Source organism: Macaca thibetana, chromosome 2 (assembly GCF_024542745.1).
Source record: "Macaca thibetana thibetana isolate TM-01 chromosome 2, ASM2454274v1, whole genome shotgun sequence".
Taxonomy (NCBI): Eukaryota; Metazoa; Chordata; class Mammalia; order Primates; family Cercopithecidae; genus Macaca; species Macaca thibetana.
In genome coordinates, this window is record NC_065579.1 from 100,679,272 (window position 1) to 100,693,096 (window position 13,825).

Below are 13,825 nucleotides of genomic sequence, written 5' to 3' on the forward strand. Positions count from 1 at the left end.
AACAGTGATTGTTCAAACATTGACTGGAAGATTATCTTCCGTCATCTGCAACCACCTGTAATTTTGTTCCCACTAACTCCCAAGGAGTCTCCAGACCAAGGCTCACATGGGGATGAATGAAGGCCTCTACTTCCTTTTTCATAAAGGGAGCCTTCATTTGCATGTGTTCACCCAGTTTTGCAGCATCATCCACAGTTTCCAACAGGCATGCATGATCTCATGCATGAGGGCAGACGGTGTGTTTCTGTGGTTGACTAGACGAAGCTAGGGAGACATTTGCTACTGAGCATGGCTAGTATCTGTGTGTGTGTGAGTGTATGTGCGTGTGTGTGTGTGTGAGAGAGTGTGTGTATGAATTTGGTTTCAAAATCCATATGACACCTACAGATGTTATCATGTTGTCTATTGAGATAAAGAATTTTGGAGTTCTTTTAATCAAAAATCTGGAAAATGTTATAAAACCTTCCCAAAGGCAAACCTGAACACTAAGATGTGTTGTGATGCCAAAGACTCTGCTCTGAAGGAGAAAAGGAAACACCTTCACCTACCATCAGTGTTCTGCAAGACAGTGACATCTTTCACAAACGCAACGTCTCCAGCATTCTCAGCCAGGCACCTAAAATGTTCCAGAAAATATGCACATAATTACAGAAGAGAAACTAGTAGGGCTTTCATAAATATTTGTAATATGCATTCCAAAAACTGAAATACAGAAGTACACATCTAAAAGACAACTATTTCTAGGAATTTACTGTTTACAATGGCAGATTGAACACAGGTGTACCTGTCCTCCTTTTAAAACCCTACATAAAAGACATTACAAAACCAAGAAAGCTAAAGATATACAATCCAGGAAACAGGCAATCTAACATGAAGACAAAGTGAAGCACCAGAATAAAGGTCAACAGGACCCCCAGGACCACAGAAGTGCAGGTGGCCTGAAGAGCAACCAATCCAAACTGCAGCAGGAAGATGGACACATTCCGGAGCAGCAGTTCCAAGTAAATGATGAAACTGCGATAGCACCCACTGTGTGTGTGTGTATGTGTGTGTGTGTGTGTGCGCGCGCGTGTGCATGTCTGTGTGTATGTGCATATTGTTAGAAGATTTACATTACTGGCAGAGAGTTTTGGGATGAAGTAGTGTTGTTGTTTTTTTCAAGTGCAGAAAATTAAGCAGATGAGAAAAGACACCTATGAACTCCAGAGTAAACAAAAGTTTGTACAATAAGGGAAATATAAATTTGCAAATCCTTAGTCCCTTAAAGATATTTTTATACGTTCACAAAAGTTTTTTTTGCTTTGGGTTTTTTATGAGCCACTCAGAGTACAGCAAAAGCCACTTTTATGTCATTTCATCACTGGAACAAGGCAGTTGAATTTATATTAAAAAGTTCAGAGACACCCTCAGACACGTGACGCCATCTGGTGGTGAAATGTACTCTCGGCAAGTGGAGGATAAGCAACCCGGGAAGATCCTCTCTGCGTCCTTCACACCGGTAAATTGTGCCACTGAGAAGCAACACCCGGATGAATGGCGCTGTGAAACGTGGGGTGTGGTTACAAATCACAAAGTGGTTATAATTTGTGAATTCTGAAAACTTGTTTTTTGGCTTATTTTTCACTTCGTTACTGGAGAATAACACTGCAATTCTGCTATCTCTTTGCCATTTCCAAGGCCAAAGTCAGAGAAAAGGGGAAACCTACGACATAATGGTGACCTAGGTGAGAAGAGAGGGGGCGGCGATAAGAAAGAGAATTCTCCCCCACAAATGGAACTGTAGAAAGCACTTAGGACACCACACTCTACCCATTGGATTTTCAGGACGAGGCTATTGAGGCTACTGCTGTTGATCTTGGCTCAAAGCCACAGGGAGAAGCACTGTGGAGCTGAGGTGAGACAGCCCTGGTGCCAGCCTCCACTCTCTGGGGCGGTGGGTGTGGTGGGGACTGCTCTCACTGGGGCCACCCATGAGCCCCCACTCAGCTGTGACAGGTCACATCTGGCCCCTTAGAACTGCAATGCCAACATGCTGAGGGATGAGATGAGGCCCCATCCTGATGGAGCTCAGTCACAGACTCACCGGAAAGCCCCAGTGTAGCCGTAGTATCTCTCATTGTTGTTGGGCACGCACTTATCCTCACCCTGCTCATTGCCAATACACAGAGCACAGAGATTAGATCTCGGGTCAGCCCCAGGGGCACAGCTTTGACTGAAGTATTCATCTGGAGAGAAGGAACGTAGGGAGTCAGCTCTTCCAACCTGAGTCCACACAAGCAGCCTTTACCTAACAGCTGATGCAGGTTGGTTTCCATCCATTAGACTCCCCAAGACAGCAGTCTGGATAGAACACACTCACCATCACAAAGCGACATGTTGTCACCAACATAGGACCCAGCAGAAAAGCTTCATTCAGACTGTAGGCACTGATGGACTCCCAACTAAGTCTGGGGATGACAGCTGTGGCTGCCTGGAGGGTCCCATCATCACAGCCTCTTGCTGGGGACTCAGCTCATGACCATGGTGGCCGTGTGCATCAGAGCCTGTGAGTTGCCTAGTCCAGGACCTGATTTTGTTTTCATCAGTAATGGAAACCCTGCTTTGTATCTGGGTGCCTGGCCCTTTGGTATAAAGACTAGACTTATCAGACTCCCTGGGGCTCTTATGGGTATATGGGTAGCTACTGGCCAGTGAAATGTCAGCAGGAGAGTTGGGTGCCAGCTTCTTAGAAACATCCTTGAAAGACAATTGGTACATGCCTTTTGCCCTCTCTTCTCTTTTTTCATCCTGCACATGGAATGCAGAAGCAGGGACTGGATTTACAGATGCAATGTAGGCCATGAGGTAACCTTGAGCACAGAAGCCATACAAATGGCAGAGTAGCCCGATGATGAAAGCCCAGGTTCCAGACACCACATTGTCTTAATACCGGCCCTAGGCAAACCACCTCTGGACTACATGACACAGAAATTAACTTCTGTCTTGTTTAAGCCTCTCCTATTTCAGGAGTTTTCTGTTCCTTGCAGCTGAACCTGATCTGAATTCACTCATTGTATGATTTAACCCAAGAAAGAATAAACAAAGGTGACAAGAAAGCTCTGCCCCACTGAGCAAATGTCACCCATTATCAGACTCCCACAACCCGTGCTGCTGGAAGAACCACACTATGTGTCAACCTCGGGAAAAGTTGGGGGTTCCCACCCCATCCTGGCAGTTTCCCTACAGCTCAGAGGCTACCGTGGAGCTGGTGAGGAGCAGAGCCATGTGAAAGCCTGCCCCAGCCAGGATCAAAGCCCATGCAGTGGAGCCCCTGCTCTAGGAGACGCCCATACAAGAGGGGAGTCTCATTGAGGATGTGCTACACACCATGCCACAGGGCCTGCAGCAGGCAAGGCATGGCTTATGCTGACTAAGATGAGTGCGGGGTGTGGTGGGGAGAGAAAACTCCAGAAGCAGGTGGAGCCGGACTCTTGAGGTCTTATTCAGGCTCCTTTGCTGTGTAGAGTAAGCAGTCAGTTTTGCTTAGTAACAGGAGTCACCTTTCATGAGGCAGGCAGACACCCTTCCCCAAGCTAAGAAGCCAGAGTTTAAGAGGAATTTAGGTCTGGAGCTCCAAGAGCTAAAAAGCATTTGTACATCTTGGAACTTGCATTTATATTCTTAGGGTGCAGCGAAATAGGCAGATATTCCGATCTTTAATCTTGGGGTAGGGTGAGTGGGGCATGGGAAGTGCTGTGCAGGGAAACCCCGAGTGCACCCACACCTCCAGGGGGCAGCCACAGGGGGAATTTCCTTATGTCAGAAGAGGCCTGCAGGCCACTATCAGCCTGCAAATCCCTCCCCTCCCTTTGCTAAGGTTCCACAGCACAATGTGCCTACCCCCCAGGGTGGCCTACCCACCGCGTCTCTGGGACTCCTTACCAAATTTGCAGGAGCCCGTCTGGTTGAAGAGCAGGCCTATGGGGATGTTCCAGCCTGCAGTCCTGTCCACAGCGGTGTGGCAGGACTTCTTGCCTTTCAGAGAGTTCCACGTAAGGCCAGCGTCTGAATTCCTAACCACCGCCACGGCAAGATATCCTGGCATAACAGATGACAGAAAAACAAGCCTTAACCTCCAGGAGGCCCGGCATATGGATTCCAGCGGAGCTGTCTGCAGCCCAGGCCAAAACAGCCCACGAAGCATCACCAGGCAATGATTCCCACAAAGAACTGGACTTTTCAGGTAGACCGAGAAAGCATAAGCTGCTGCCTTACGTTAAGGCGAGATTGATTTGAGCTATGAAATAAAACAGTAAGAAAAGCTGATTCTTTTAGTGATTACAGGGGACTGTCTTCAACCAGCCACACAATGTCCCTGAGTTACAAACCAGCAACGCGTCTCTCGGTGGTAGCTTCTAAAGCAACAAACACTATAAACAACAAGAGTGACCCCAACAGTACATAAATCACCAACCACAGTGTGCATCAGGCAAGAGCACCCACATCCAGCCGAGCAACTGCTGTGTGGGTGCAGGGGCGCATTTCTCCAGGGACCGGCCTGAGGTGAGTCTGAACCAGTCCTGTACCGGTTGAACTCAACATGGTTGCCATTGTCCTCCTGAGAGAATGCATCTGACAGACACCCACCAAGGGCAAGTCTCTTCTGAAACTGAGCAAGCACCAGCTCTAGTGGGCAGGGGGAGTAGTGCAGAGAGCACTGGATCTGACACGAGGGACCCTGGGTCAAGACCAGGATCTACCACAGTATTACCTGTGGCTGTGAGTGAGATCCTGGGCACTTGGGGTCTGTCGGTGCCACTGTTTCCTCATCCCCATGAGGGGGGAGGTAGCACTCCCTAGTCCATGACCAGGACACAATGAGGGACTATATGGATGTTCTTTGCCAAGTGTGAAGGTCAATATAAACATTCATTGAAACTACTCCTCTGTGAATTATTTGCACCCTTAAAATTATGGCTCCTAGAAGCCCTACAGCTTCTAGGGCTGCAATTCTTTCTATTTTTTACAGTTCCCACCACTTCCTCTTCCAGCAACAAAACTTATCCTTGACCCTGAAAGTGGCTAATGCCAACTCACCTTCCACAGGCCTATCCACACAGTTAGGATCAGGGCCACTGCTTTGTTGGGGTTCTGAAAGAATAAAGACAAGCAAGACATCATTATCCATTCAGATGTAGTGAGAAGCCACAAACTTTTAAATCTCAATGATGCAGAATCAAGTCCAAAGAGACCGTCCCAGCAGTTCCATGCAGGAGAAATGCGTCTATATATTCACCAAAAGACATGGCACAGAGATGCACAGTAGCACTATTCACAACAGCCACCAACTGGAAACTACTCAAATGCCCGTTCACACTCAAATGACTGAATAATCACAGTAGACTCACACAGTGACGAGACTGAACAGTCTGCAACTACACGCTTAGGTGGATGAAATGCATAAAGATGAGCAAGAGAAACCAGACAAAAAAAACACACACACACATGCTGTGCAACTCCTTTAACGTGAAGTTTAAAACATAGACCAACTTAGACCTGCACCCTCAGAAGTCAGGAGAGAGGCTTCCCTTGTAGGAGTAAGGGGGCGGGGGACAGGAGGACACAGGGGGCTTCTGAAACTTGCGCATGTTTGATCTGGGCCCGAGTGCACGGACTGTATAGTGTGTGAAGTGTAATGAGTTGTACATTTATGTGCACTTCTCTGTTTGTATGTTATCATTCACTAAGATCTTCTGAAAATTAAGAAGATAAAACCAATCTGTCCCTTGTTAGTTCTGAACACAATAGGCCTTTGTGGATGACACGGCCCCTTTCCCTTCTTCTTTCCCGGATTCTCCCTTTTGAATGTATCTGTCCATGATAACGTTTCACCTGCATTCATCGAATGGGATTACTCATTGCCCCACTCCCATGACCCAGAGGGAATACACCAGAGAATGCTAACTCCACTTACTGTAGTTCTCTGCCAGGACAGGCACCAAACCACATTTGCCTGCAGTGTACACATATCCTCCATCCAAACTCATGGCATCAGCTTCTCCTTTCTGCAAAGACAGAGCAGATCTCCAGCACCACAGGGAGGCTGCATCTCATCCTGCCTGTCTGTACAGCTCTCTGAGAGAATGGTTTTCTGTCAGGTGACCAGTGAAACAGCAGAAAGAGATGGATTGTTCGAACTGAGCACCCAGAGGGAACACCATGTGCACCTCTAATTCTCTCGCAGCCCTGCCTGCTTTCTGGGCTATCAATTCAACTGGAAAGACCAGGCACAGCTTGCACTAATCCTCTGTCCTCTGAGCAAAACCTTTTCTGTGCCCCCTGGCACTTTGGGGACACCCTCCTGGAGCAGTCTCACTCACTGAGGACACTGATGGGAACAGCTGGCTTCATCTAATCTGAACTCATTGCACTCCAAGCGCTACACAGAAGTTGTCCAACACATAAGCTGAAGCCATCATATTGGCCCACCACCAGAATGAACAAGTCCAGACTGCAACACAGGGTCATGGACTCATTAGGAGTATGAAATGACCTCTTTGGCCCAGTAATATTTTTTACAACTATATTAAAAATAAAGATGTGGACAAAGATCTCTACTCAAGAATGCTCACCACAGGGTTATTGATAATAGCAAAGTAAGGGACAAAGAGGAATGGGAGCATGACTAAACTGAGCCGTATTCACATAAAAGATACCCTGGAAGCATGTTTAAAAAATGTTTTCGTCTGAGTGCTATGACTCACACCTGTAATCCCAGCACGTTGAGGGGCCGAAGCAGGAAGATTGCTTGAGCCCAGGAGTTCAAGACAACACAAGCCTGGGCAACAAAGCGAGACTCTGTTGCTGCAAAAATAATGATAATAATAATAATAATGCAGGCATGGTGGCGTATGCCTGTAGCTCCAGCTACTTGGGAGGCTGAGATGGGAGGATCACTTGAGCCCAAGAGTTCCAGGCTGCAGTGAACTGTGGTAGTACCACTGCCCTCCAGCCTGGGTGACAGATCAAGAATCTTTCTCTTTAAAAAAAAGAAAAATTAATGTTTTCTAAGAGTAAACATTCATGTGGAAGAATGTCCATTATATGCTGTTTAGTGAAAAGGGCTTAAAAACAACATCACTGAAACACTTCATTATTGTTGCATGCATACCTGTAGACACACAGAGAAATACTGGAATGGAGAATTAGCCAGACTTTAACCATGTCTGTCCCTCTGTGTGAGATCACAGGTGGTTTGGGGGGTTTGTTGTTGTTTTTACATCATACCTTTCCATATTTTCCAAATTCCTTACAATAATCCTGAGTTGTTCTTGTAATCAGAGGAGTGGGAAACTCACAGTAAACTGCTTTTTGAACCTAAAACGGTGCATGTCCCTGAGCACACCCTCCAGGTGTCCCTGCCTCATTCGGGCCCATGTGACCTCTTTGACTGCTGACTTCACTTTAAGCAGATGCTCAGGCCCTGGGTCTTCCACAGGGCCAGCCGCCCACCCCTGGGACGGAGACCCCTACCAGCACCAGGGCGATGCAGTCGTCCGCAGTGGAGGCCAAGGAGCAGTTCACATTGCCTTCGCTCAGGGCACTCCACTGGTCACACTTTTCCAGCTCCTGCTGGCCCACTGCACACCACACGACTTGCGCACGCCGGGCAGCCACCTCCTCCTCACCTGCCAGAGGGAAGACCGCAGGTTGGGCCGGGCAACCTGAACCTTGCCAGGTTGTCCAACCTCCCCAGAGCCAGGGTCCTGCCCAGACCCTCCCTGGGACAGGAGCTACAGTAGATGTGGGGACGTGTGGACCCATGCCCTCTCCTCCTCCACTTCTCAGTTCCAAGCGCCTTCTTCAGGCCCACAGAGCTCCCTGTGTTTCCTGTTTCTGTTCCTTTGGAGAAGTTCCCTGGATTCTAATCTATCCATTAATCTTTAGTGTCAGGAGGTGCCTATTGTGTCTGTCTCTAAGGATAAAAGCTCCATGACCCAGAGACCAGTGAAAGCGCCAAGAGATGGCCTAGGGGACCTTGAGCCCAGCCCTGACTTCCCCTAATACCTGCAATCACCACCAATAACTACAGTGCAGCCTCTGGGTTCCCCCAGACTCCCACTCCCAGCCCCCTATCAGAGGAGGAGCCATAGCTGAGTTCCCCCACCATGGTGTCCCCAACTAAGTTCAAGGCCTGGGCCTGGGAAGTGGGGGTGTTCCACCAGGCCTCCGGATTCATCCAGAAGGGGTCCTGGCTCTCTTGGTTCATGTTCATGTTTCTCACTTAATAGGAGGCAAATTGATTTTTCTGCCAAGCCTGGGGAGCCTGGTGTGCACTGATCGGGTGGCCAGACTATTCTCTTAGAGACACCTGACCTCATTCACAGAAGACACCCACACCTGCATCAAACCTCCACGATGACCCCACAGTGGCTGGGAAAAGCAGTGACCACCACGAAGTAGGGCCACCTGCTGGGAAGTAGAAGACCGCGCCAGGCGGCCCTCAGGACCCTCCTGGGCTCACGCACTTTTCCTCAAGTTCTGGATGGCAGTCAAGTAGCCAGAGCCAAGGTACAGCCCAGAATCGATCCTCAGGGGGACCCTCGAAAACCCGATGGCGGAGTCCTTGAACAGCAGATCCTTCTGCCCTCTCGGGGAGCCAAAGAGCTGGAACTCTGGTGACTTGTCCTTTCCAAACTTCTCCTAATTAAGAAAAAATAGAATTATGGTGTCAATGGTAAATATGGAGGAAACAAAAAAGATGTTAAAAAAGAGTATCTGGAGCTTTGGGATCATTCTAACTGAGAGCAGGAGCCTCAGTTGCGACCCTCCTGCAGAGGGACTCGTGCCGTCCCGGAGACCCAGCACCTATGGCTCATTCTTTGAAGAGTTGCTGAGGTTCAAGCACCTTAGGGCTCTGAGAAGATTGCATTGACCACCCCCTGCTTCTGCTCCCATCATAAGACACTGTCAGTCGGTGTGGCAGGAGTTTCATTGCTTCTGCTGTCCAGAGTACAGCCTGGGCAAGCAGCCCATTGCATTAGTGTGCTATCCTGCAGCAAGGCTACAGGACTTCTAGAGTGGCAGAAGTCAGGGAAGTAAGGAACCTTGCCCCCCGCCCCCCAAATCCAAGCAAGTGGGGAGGACTGTGGGTGAAGATACCTGTGCCTGGCGGAGAAGCTCCCAGATGGCGTCCTCCTTGCCGTTCACACTTCGTGCCACAACGGCATGAGAAGGGACCCGCGCCAGGTGGCACTCCTTGAACTTGTCCACTGGCTTCCGAGTATTGTCTGGGCAGAGCAGCTCATAATTGTCCCTTTCAGCCGGGTCTGACAGGTCCTCTGCAGGGAAGGGGAGGTGGGAGGGAGCCTAGATGAGCCAACTCCAGCAGTACCCACGAACTGTAGTTCTCCTTCTCCCCACGGAATTTTGAGTTTGGGGAGACGTCTTGCACAACTCACAAAACTGAGGGTCAGAAAGGCAGGGATTTGCTCCAGAACACTCAGAAAGGTAAAGGTAGTGCCCCAAAAGCCTCAGGGGGCAGCCGAAGTGTGATCCTCTTCCTAAATCACTCAGGGCGCCCTGCGGTTCCCCTGCAGGTCAGAAAGGCCAAACCAGACCCGTCTGTTTCTGCAGCATCTCTGCCTGGAAAAGTCACTTTGTAGAGACAAGCCCAGGGGGCCACCAAGGGTTACTCCCTTACCCACATCTCTGGGAAGAATAAAAATGACAAAAATGTTGATAAGGCAGGAAATAAGGCAGGAAGGTGAGTCACTTCCCAACACTGAGTATATCAAAAGAAGGGAAAGAATGGTTTCATGAGTGAGTTCAGGCAAATGTGGAAGATCATATATAAATTGCTTCAGAATGTGTAAAGTGATTAAAAAAAAACTTGTCCGAGTCATTTTGTGAGATTAGTACAACCTTGATGTCAAAATTAGAGAAAGTACAGGAGGGAAGAATTAAAGGTTTATTTTACTTACGAACATAAATGCAAAACTTATAAATAACGTAGTAGCTAACTCAGTCTCACAGAGTACTTAAAAAACTAACAGATTGGGATGAAGGCTTATCAGTTTATTCTATTAACAAAAGAATGGCTGAACATCAAAAAAAAAAAAAAAACTAAAGTAATCTGCATTTAATGGAAGAAAACCATGAGATCATCTTCATCTCAATAGACGCAGAAGGACCATTTATGTGTTCAACATCTATTTGTGTGTGTGTGTATGCTTTTCTTCAGTCTCAGAAAAATAGTGATAGATAGAACCGGTAACCTTTTTGTTAGTTTGTTTATTTGTTTGTTTGAAGACTGAGTATCACTCTGTTGCCCAGCCTGGAATGCAGTGGTACAATCTCAGCTCACTGCAGCCTCCATCTCCTGGAGTCAAGAGATTCTCCTGCCTCAGCCTCCCGAGTAGCTGGGATTACAAGCCCACGCCCTCATGCCTAGTCAATTTTTGTATTTTTAGTAAAGATGAAGTTTCACCATGTTGGCCAGGCTGGTCTCGAACTCCTGACCCCATGTGATCCACCCTCAGTCTCCCAAAGTGCTGGGATTACGGGGTGAGACACCACGCCGGGCCATAAGTTATTGACTTGATAAATGCCATTAATCAAAATATCTACAGCAAAAATCTTACTAAAAGAAGAAAATTTAGACATTCACCGCAAAATCAGGAACAAGGCAAGGATGCCCACTAGTACAATGCCAACACAATTCTAGACAACTGGATCACACAATTTACAAAAGAAATGGGAGATATAAACACTGGAAGGAAAAAGACAAACTCTCATTTAAAAAGATGATATAATTATCTACAAAAAAAACAACAAAACCAACAGAAACTAATACAACTAACAAGGGAGTTCAGAGGAGTAACAAGTTATAAGAGCAACCTACAAAAATCTGATGTTATCCTCATTAACAATAACCAAATAGAAACCAATATGAACTGTAAGATGTTACAATAGCAACTAAAACCATTAAGTAGCTTATAATTAGCCTCCCACAAAGACACATCAGACTCATAAAGGAAAAATTTAGTTCTATCAAAGAAGCTAAAAAGAAGTGTGATCAAATGGGGGAAATTTAGCATCACCATGGACTGGACAACTTAATGTTATAAATATGCTGATTTTTCATGGAACAATTCAAATTCAATACAATTCCAATCAAAATTTCCAGAAATTCAACAAAATAATTCTGAAGTTTTAGCTCAGTATATTTGAAAAGGAATAATAAAGTGAGAGGGGAGAAGGAGGTCTCTCTCATTCTCTCTCTCTTCCTCTCACTGGCTTCTCTCTCTCTCTCTCTCTCTCTCTCTCTCTCTCTCTCTCTCTCTCTCTGTTCTCTCCACCAGATAGTAAGACCCATGTAAGTCACAATATCAAAAGCAGAAAAAATGCAAATACACCAATGAAACAAAATAGCTCAGAAACTGGTCCACTCAGATATATACAAACTTGGTGTAGAATTGGCCTCACATATCAGTAGGAAAAAGATAATTTTGTATAGTTTTTATTGTAAGGAAAATCGCCTCACTGTAAAGGGGATAAAATGCAAAAGCCAAATCCATATCTGATTTTCTAGGTAGAGCACATATACATAGATGAGGACGGGGATCTTCAAATCTTATTGTAGGAAATAATTATGATTTGGGTGTGAAGAAGGGCATCTTTGAAAGACCTCAAAACTACAAACCAACAGGGCGAGGCTTGTGGATTTGACCTTATCAATATCAAGGATTTTTGATCAACAAAGACTACCGTTGTCAGATTTTTGACTGAGAAAAGATTTTACTGAAGTTTAAAATCAGCAATGGTTTGATACCTAGATAGAAGGAACTTCTGTCCTTGAATCAAAATCATGCAGAAACAAGATGTGAAACTCAATTTAAAAAGTAGTCAAATGTCACAAAATAAGAAAGGGAAGCCCAAACTGCTAGCAAATAGGTTGAGATGATCAAACTCACCAGATGTTAGAGAAAAGAAAATTAAAATCAACAACGAACTATCTATTGCATTACAACCATCATTCGGACAAAACTATGAAAGTCAAAAAATACTTCTAAGTGAAGTTGTGGGAAAATTAGAACACTTGCAGACTGTCCTTCTAGACAGCAGCCTAACAATACTGGGTGCATGTGGGGTCTGTCTCTGGTGGCCCTGGGTGCATGTGGAGGCCTGGTTCTGGTGGCCTCTGATGAATGCAGGGTCTGTCTCTGACGGTCCTGGGTGAATGTGGGTGTTGTCTCTTTCTCTGGTGGTCCTGGGTGGATGTGGGGTGTGTCTCTGATGGTCCTGAGTGAACGTGGGTATCTGTTGCTTTCTCTGGTGGTCCTTGTTGGAATATGGTAGCTCTGTCTCTGTCTCTATTGGTCTTGCATGGAATGTAGTGGGCTTATGTCCACTGGTCCTGGGTGCAGTGTGTTCACCCTCTACATCAGTTGTGCTTTAGTATAGGTCCAGGAGGGACACTGTCCAGCAGGACAGTAAGGAACACATGTGAAGGTATCAGTCATGTGGCTACATGTGGTAGAGGAAAAGAGAGCACAACCTCTGTCCATCACTATGGTGACAGAGAGGTAAAATGTGGACTTATTCCACGGAATATTCCTCAACTATTAGGACCCTTGAGCTAGACGCGTATACAACAATACTGATAAATCTCTAAAACAAAATGCTGAGCAGAAAACCCAAGCAGCAGGGTTTCTAATGCTCGCTAAAACCTCTATGAACTCAGAAACCAGAAACACAAACCAGCACGATCTATTCTGCACAAGCACATACGTCTTGGAGGATGCATTGCCAAGCACCTTGGCGTGGGTGTCTATGAGGGGAAGAGAAAGGCAGTGGGTACAGGAGGTTTAAAGAAACCTGATCATTTAAAATATGACAGCTCATAAAATCAGAACTGTGCCCTGTAGGAATCTTGAAAATGGTCTGCCATGAACTTCGGAATCTAATTAGCTCAAAGGTCAGAGTCATGATCAGGTAAGATAAAAGGGGCAGTACCCACAGCTCATCACCCTGCTCTTACCAAACACTGTGCTCTCTCTGATAAAAGCCACGTCTCCAGCGCCGTCTCTCAGACACCTGTGAAAAGAGAAAGCATCAGGGGTAAGCACGGGCAGCCCCTTCCCGGCCCCTGCCTGTGGAACAGCAACCCTGGCACTCAGCACCTGTGGGTTTCCACTCCCTGTGGGGCAGGGCTCTGAGGCTTTGGGGCATCCCAGCTGGGAAGGTAGGGGCTCCCTCCAGGTGGATTCTGAAGAAGGGCTCAGGTGCTGTCCAGAGGCCCCCATCTTCTGCTTCGAGGGCTAAGAGGACAAAACTTTTTTTCTATATACAAGAGAGTTTTGAAGCCTCTACCCAAGAGGGTAAAGGCTTAGCATCCCTGTTCATCTGACTCTTTCCCTCAGGACTGAGCGTGCAGGTGTGCCCTGGCCAGTGCGGAAGCGCAGAGGCCCCCCTCTGCAAAAACACCTAGCGCCAGCAGACAGAATGGGAAAAGGGGGAGCTCAGCTTCTGTGTGGGGGCAGAGGATGCGGGCGACTCAGGCATTGCTCACTGTCCTTCAGCTGTGGGGAGAGGCCCAGGTGGGTAGAAGGACATCAGCCTGGACACTACAGCGGTCCTGCCCAACCAGGAGCCAGGACTGCACATCTCATGACAAGAAGCCTTCAGTCCTGCTGTGGTTAGGGAGGGGGCAGAAATTAGTATGAGGAACCCAGGACAACACGGGAGCCAAGTTGGATTCAGGGCTCTCTGAGGTGACAGGAGGGCCCACAGCCACAGTGACTGCCCGGGGGGCTGGTGAGAGGTGGGGGGCAAGGGTGGGCCC

General features: G+C 47.2%; 2 protein-coding genes across 2 annotated transcripts in view; one reads left to right on the forward strand and one right to left on the reverse strand.

Moving 5' to 3' along the window:
* TMIE (transmembrane inner ear) overlaps window positions 1-13,825 on the forward strand; it is a 538,092-nt gene that overhangs the window by 266,776 nt on the left and 257,491 nt on the right. The window lies entirely within an intron of this gene.
* Window positions 1-13,825, reverse strand: part of LTF (lactotransferrin) — a 28,671-nt gene that overhangs the window by 4,881 nt on the left and 9,965 nt on the right. The window contains exons 6-14 of the mRNA XM_050780555.1: window positions 13,022-13,077; window positions 9,142-9,320; window positions 8,508-8,682; window positions 7,513-7,667; window positions 5,954-6,044; window positions 5,077-5,130; window positions 3,922-4,077; window positions 2,084-2,225; window positions 549-616 (exon numbers count right to left, since the gene is read on the reverse strand). Of these exons, the coding sequence (XP_050636512.1) occupies window positions 549-616; window positions 2,084-2,225; window positions 3,922-4,077; window positions 5,077-5,130; window positions 5,954-6,044; window positions 7,513-7,667; window positions 8,508-8,682; window positions 9,142-9,320; window positions 13,022-13,077 (1,076 nt within the window). The remainder of the gene's footprint in view (window positions 1-548; window positions 617-2,083; window positions 2,226-3,921; window positions 4,078-5,076; window positions 5,131-5,953; window positions 6,045-7,512; window positions 7,668-8,507; window positions 8,683-9,141; window positions 9,321-13,021; window positions 13,078-13,825) is intronic.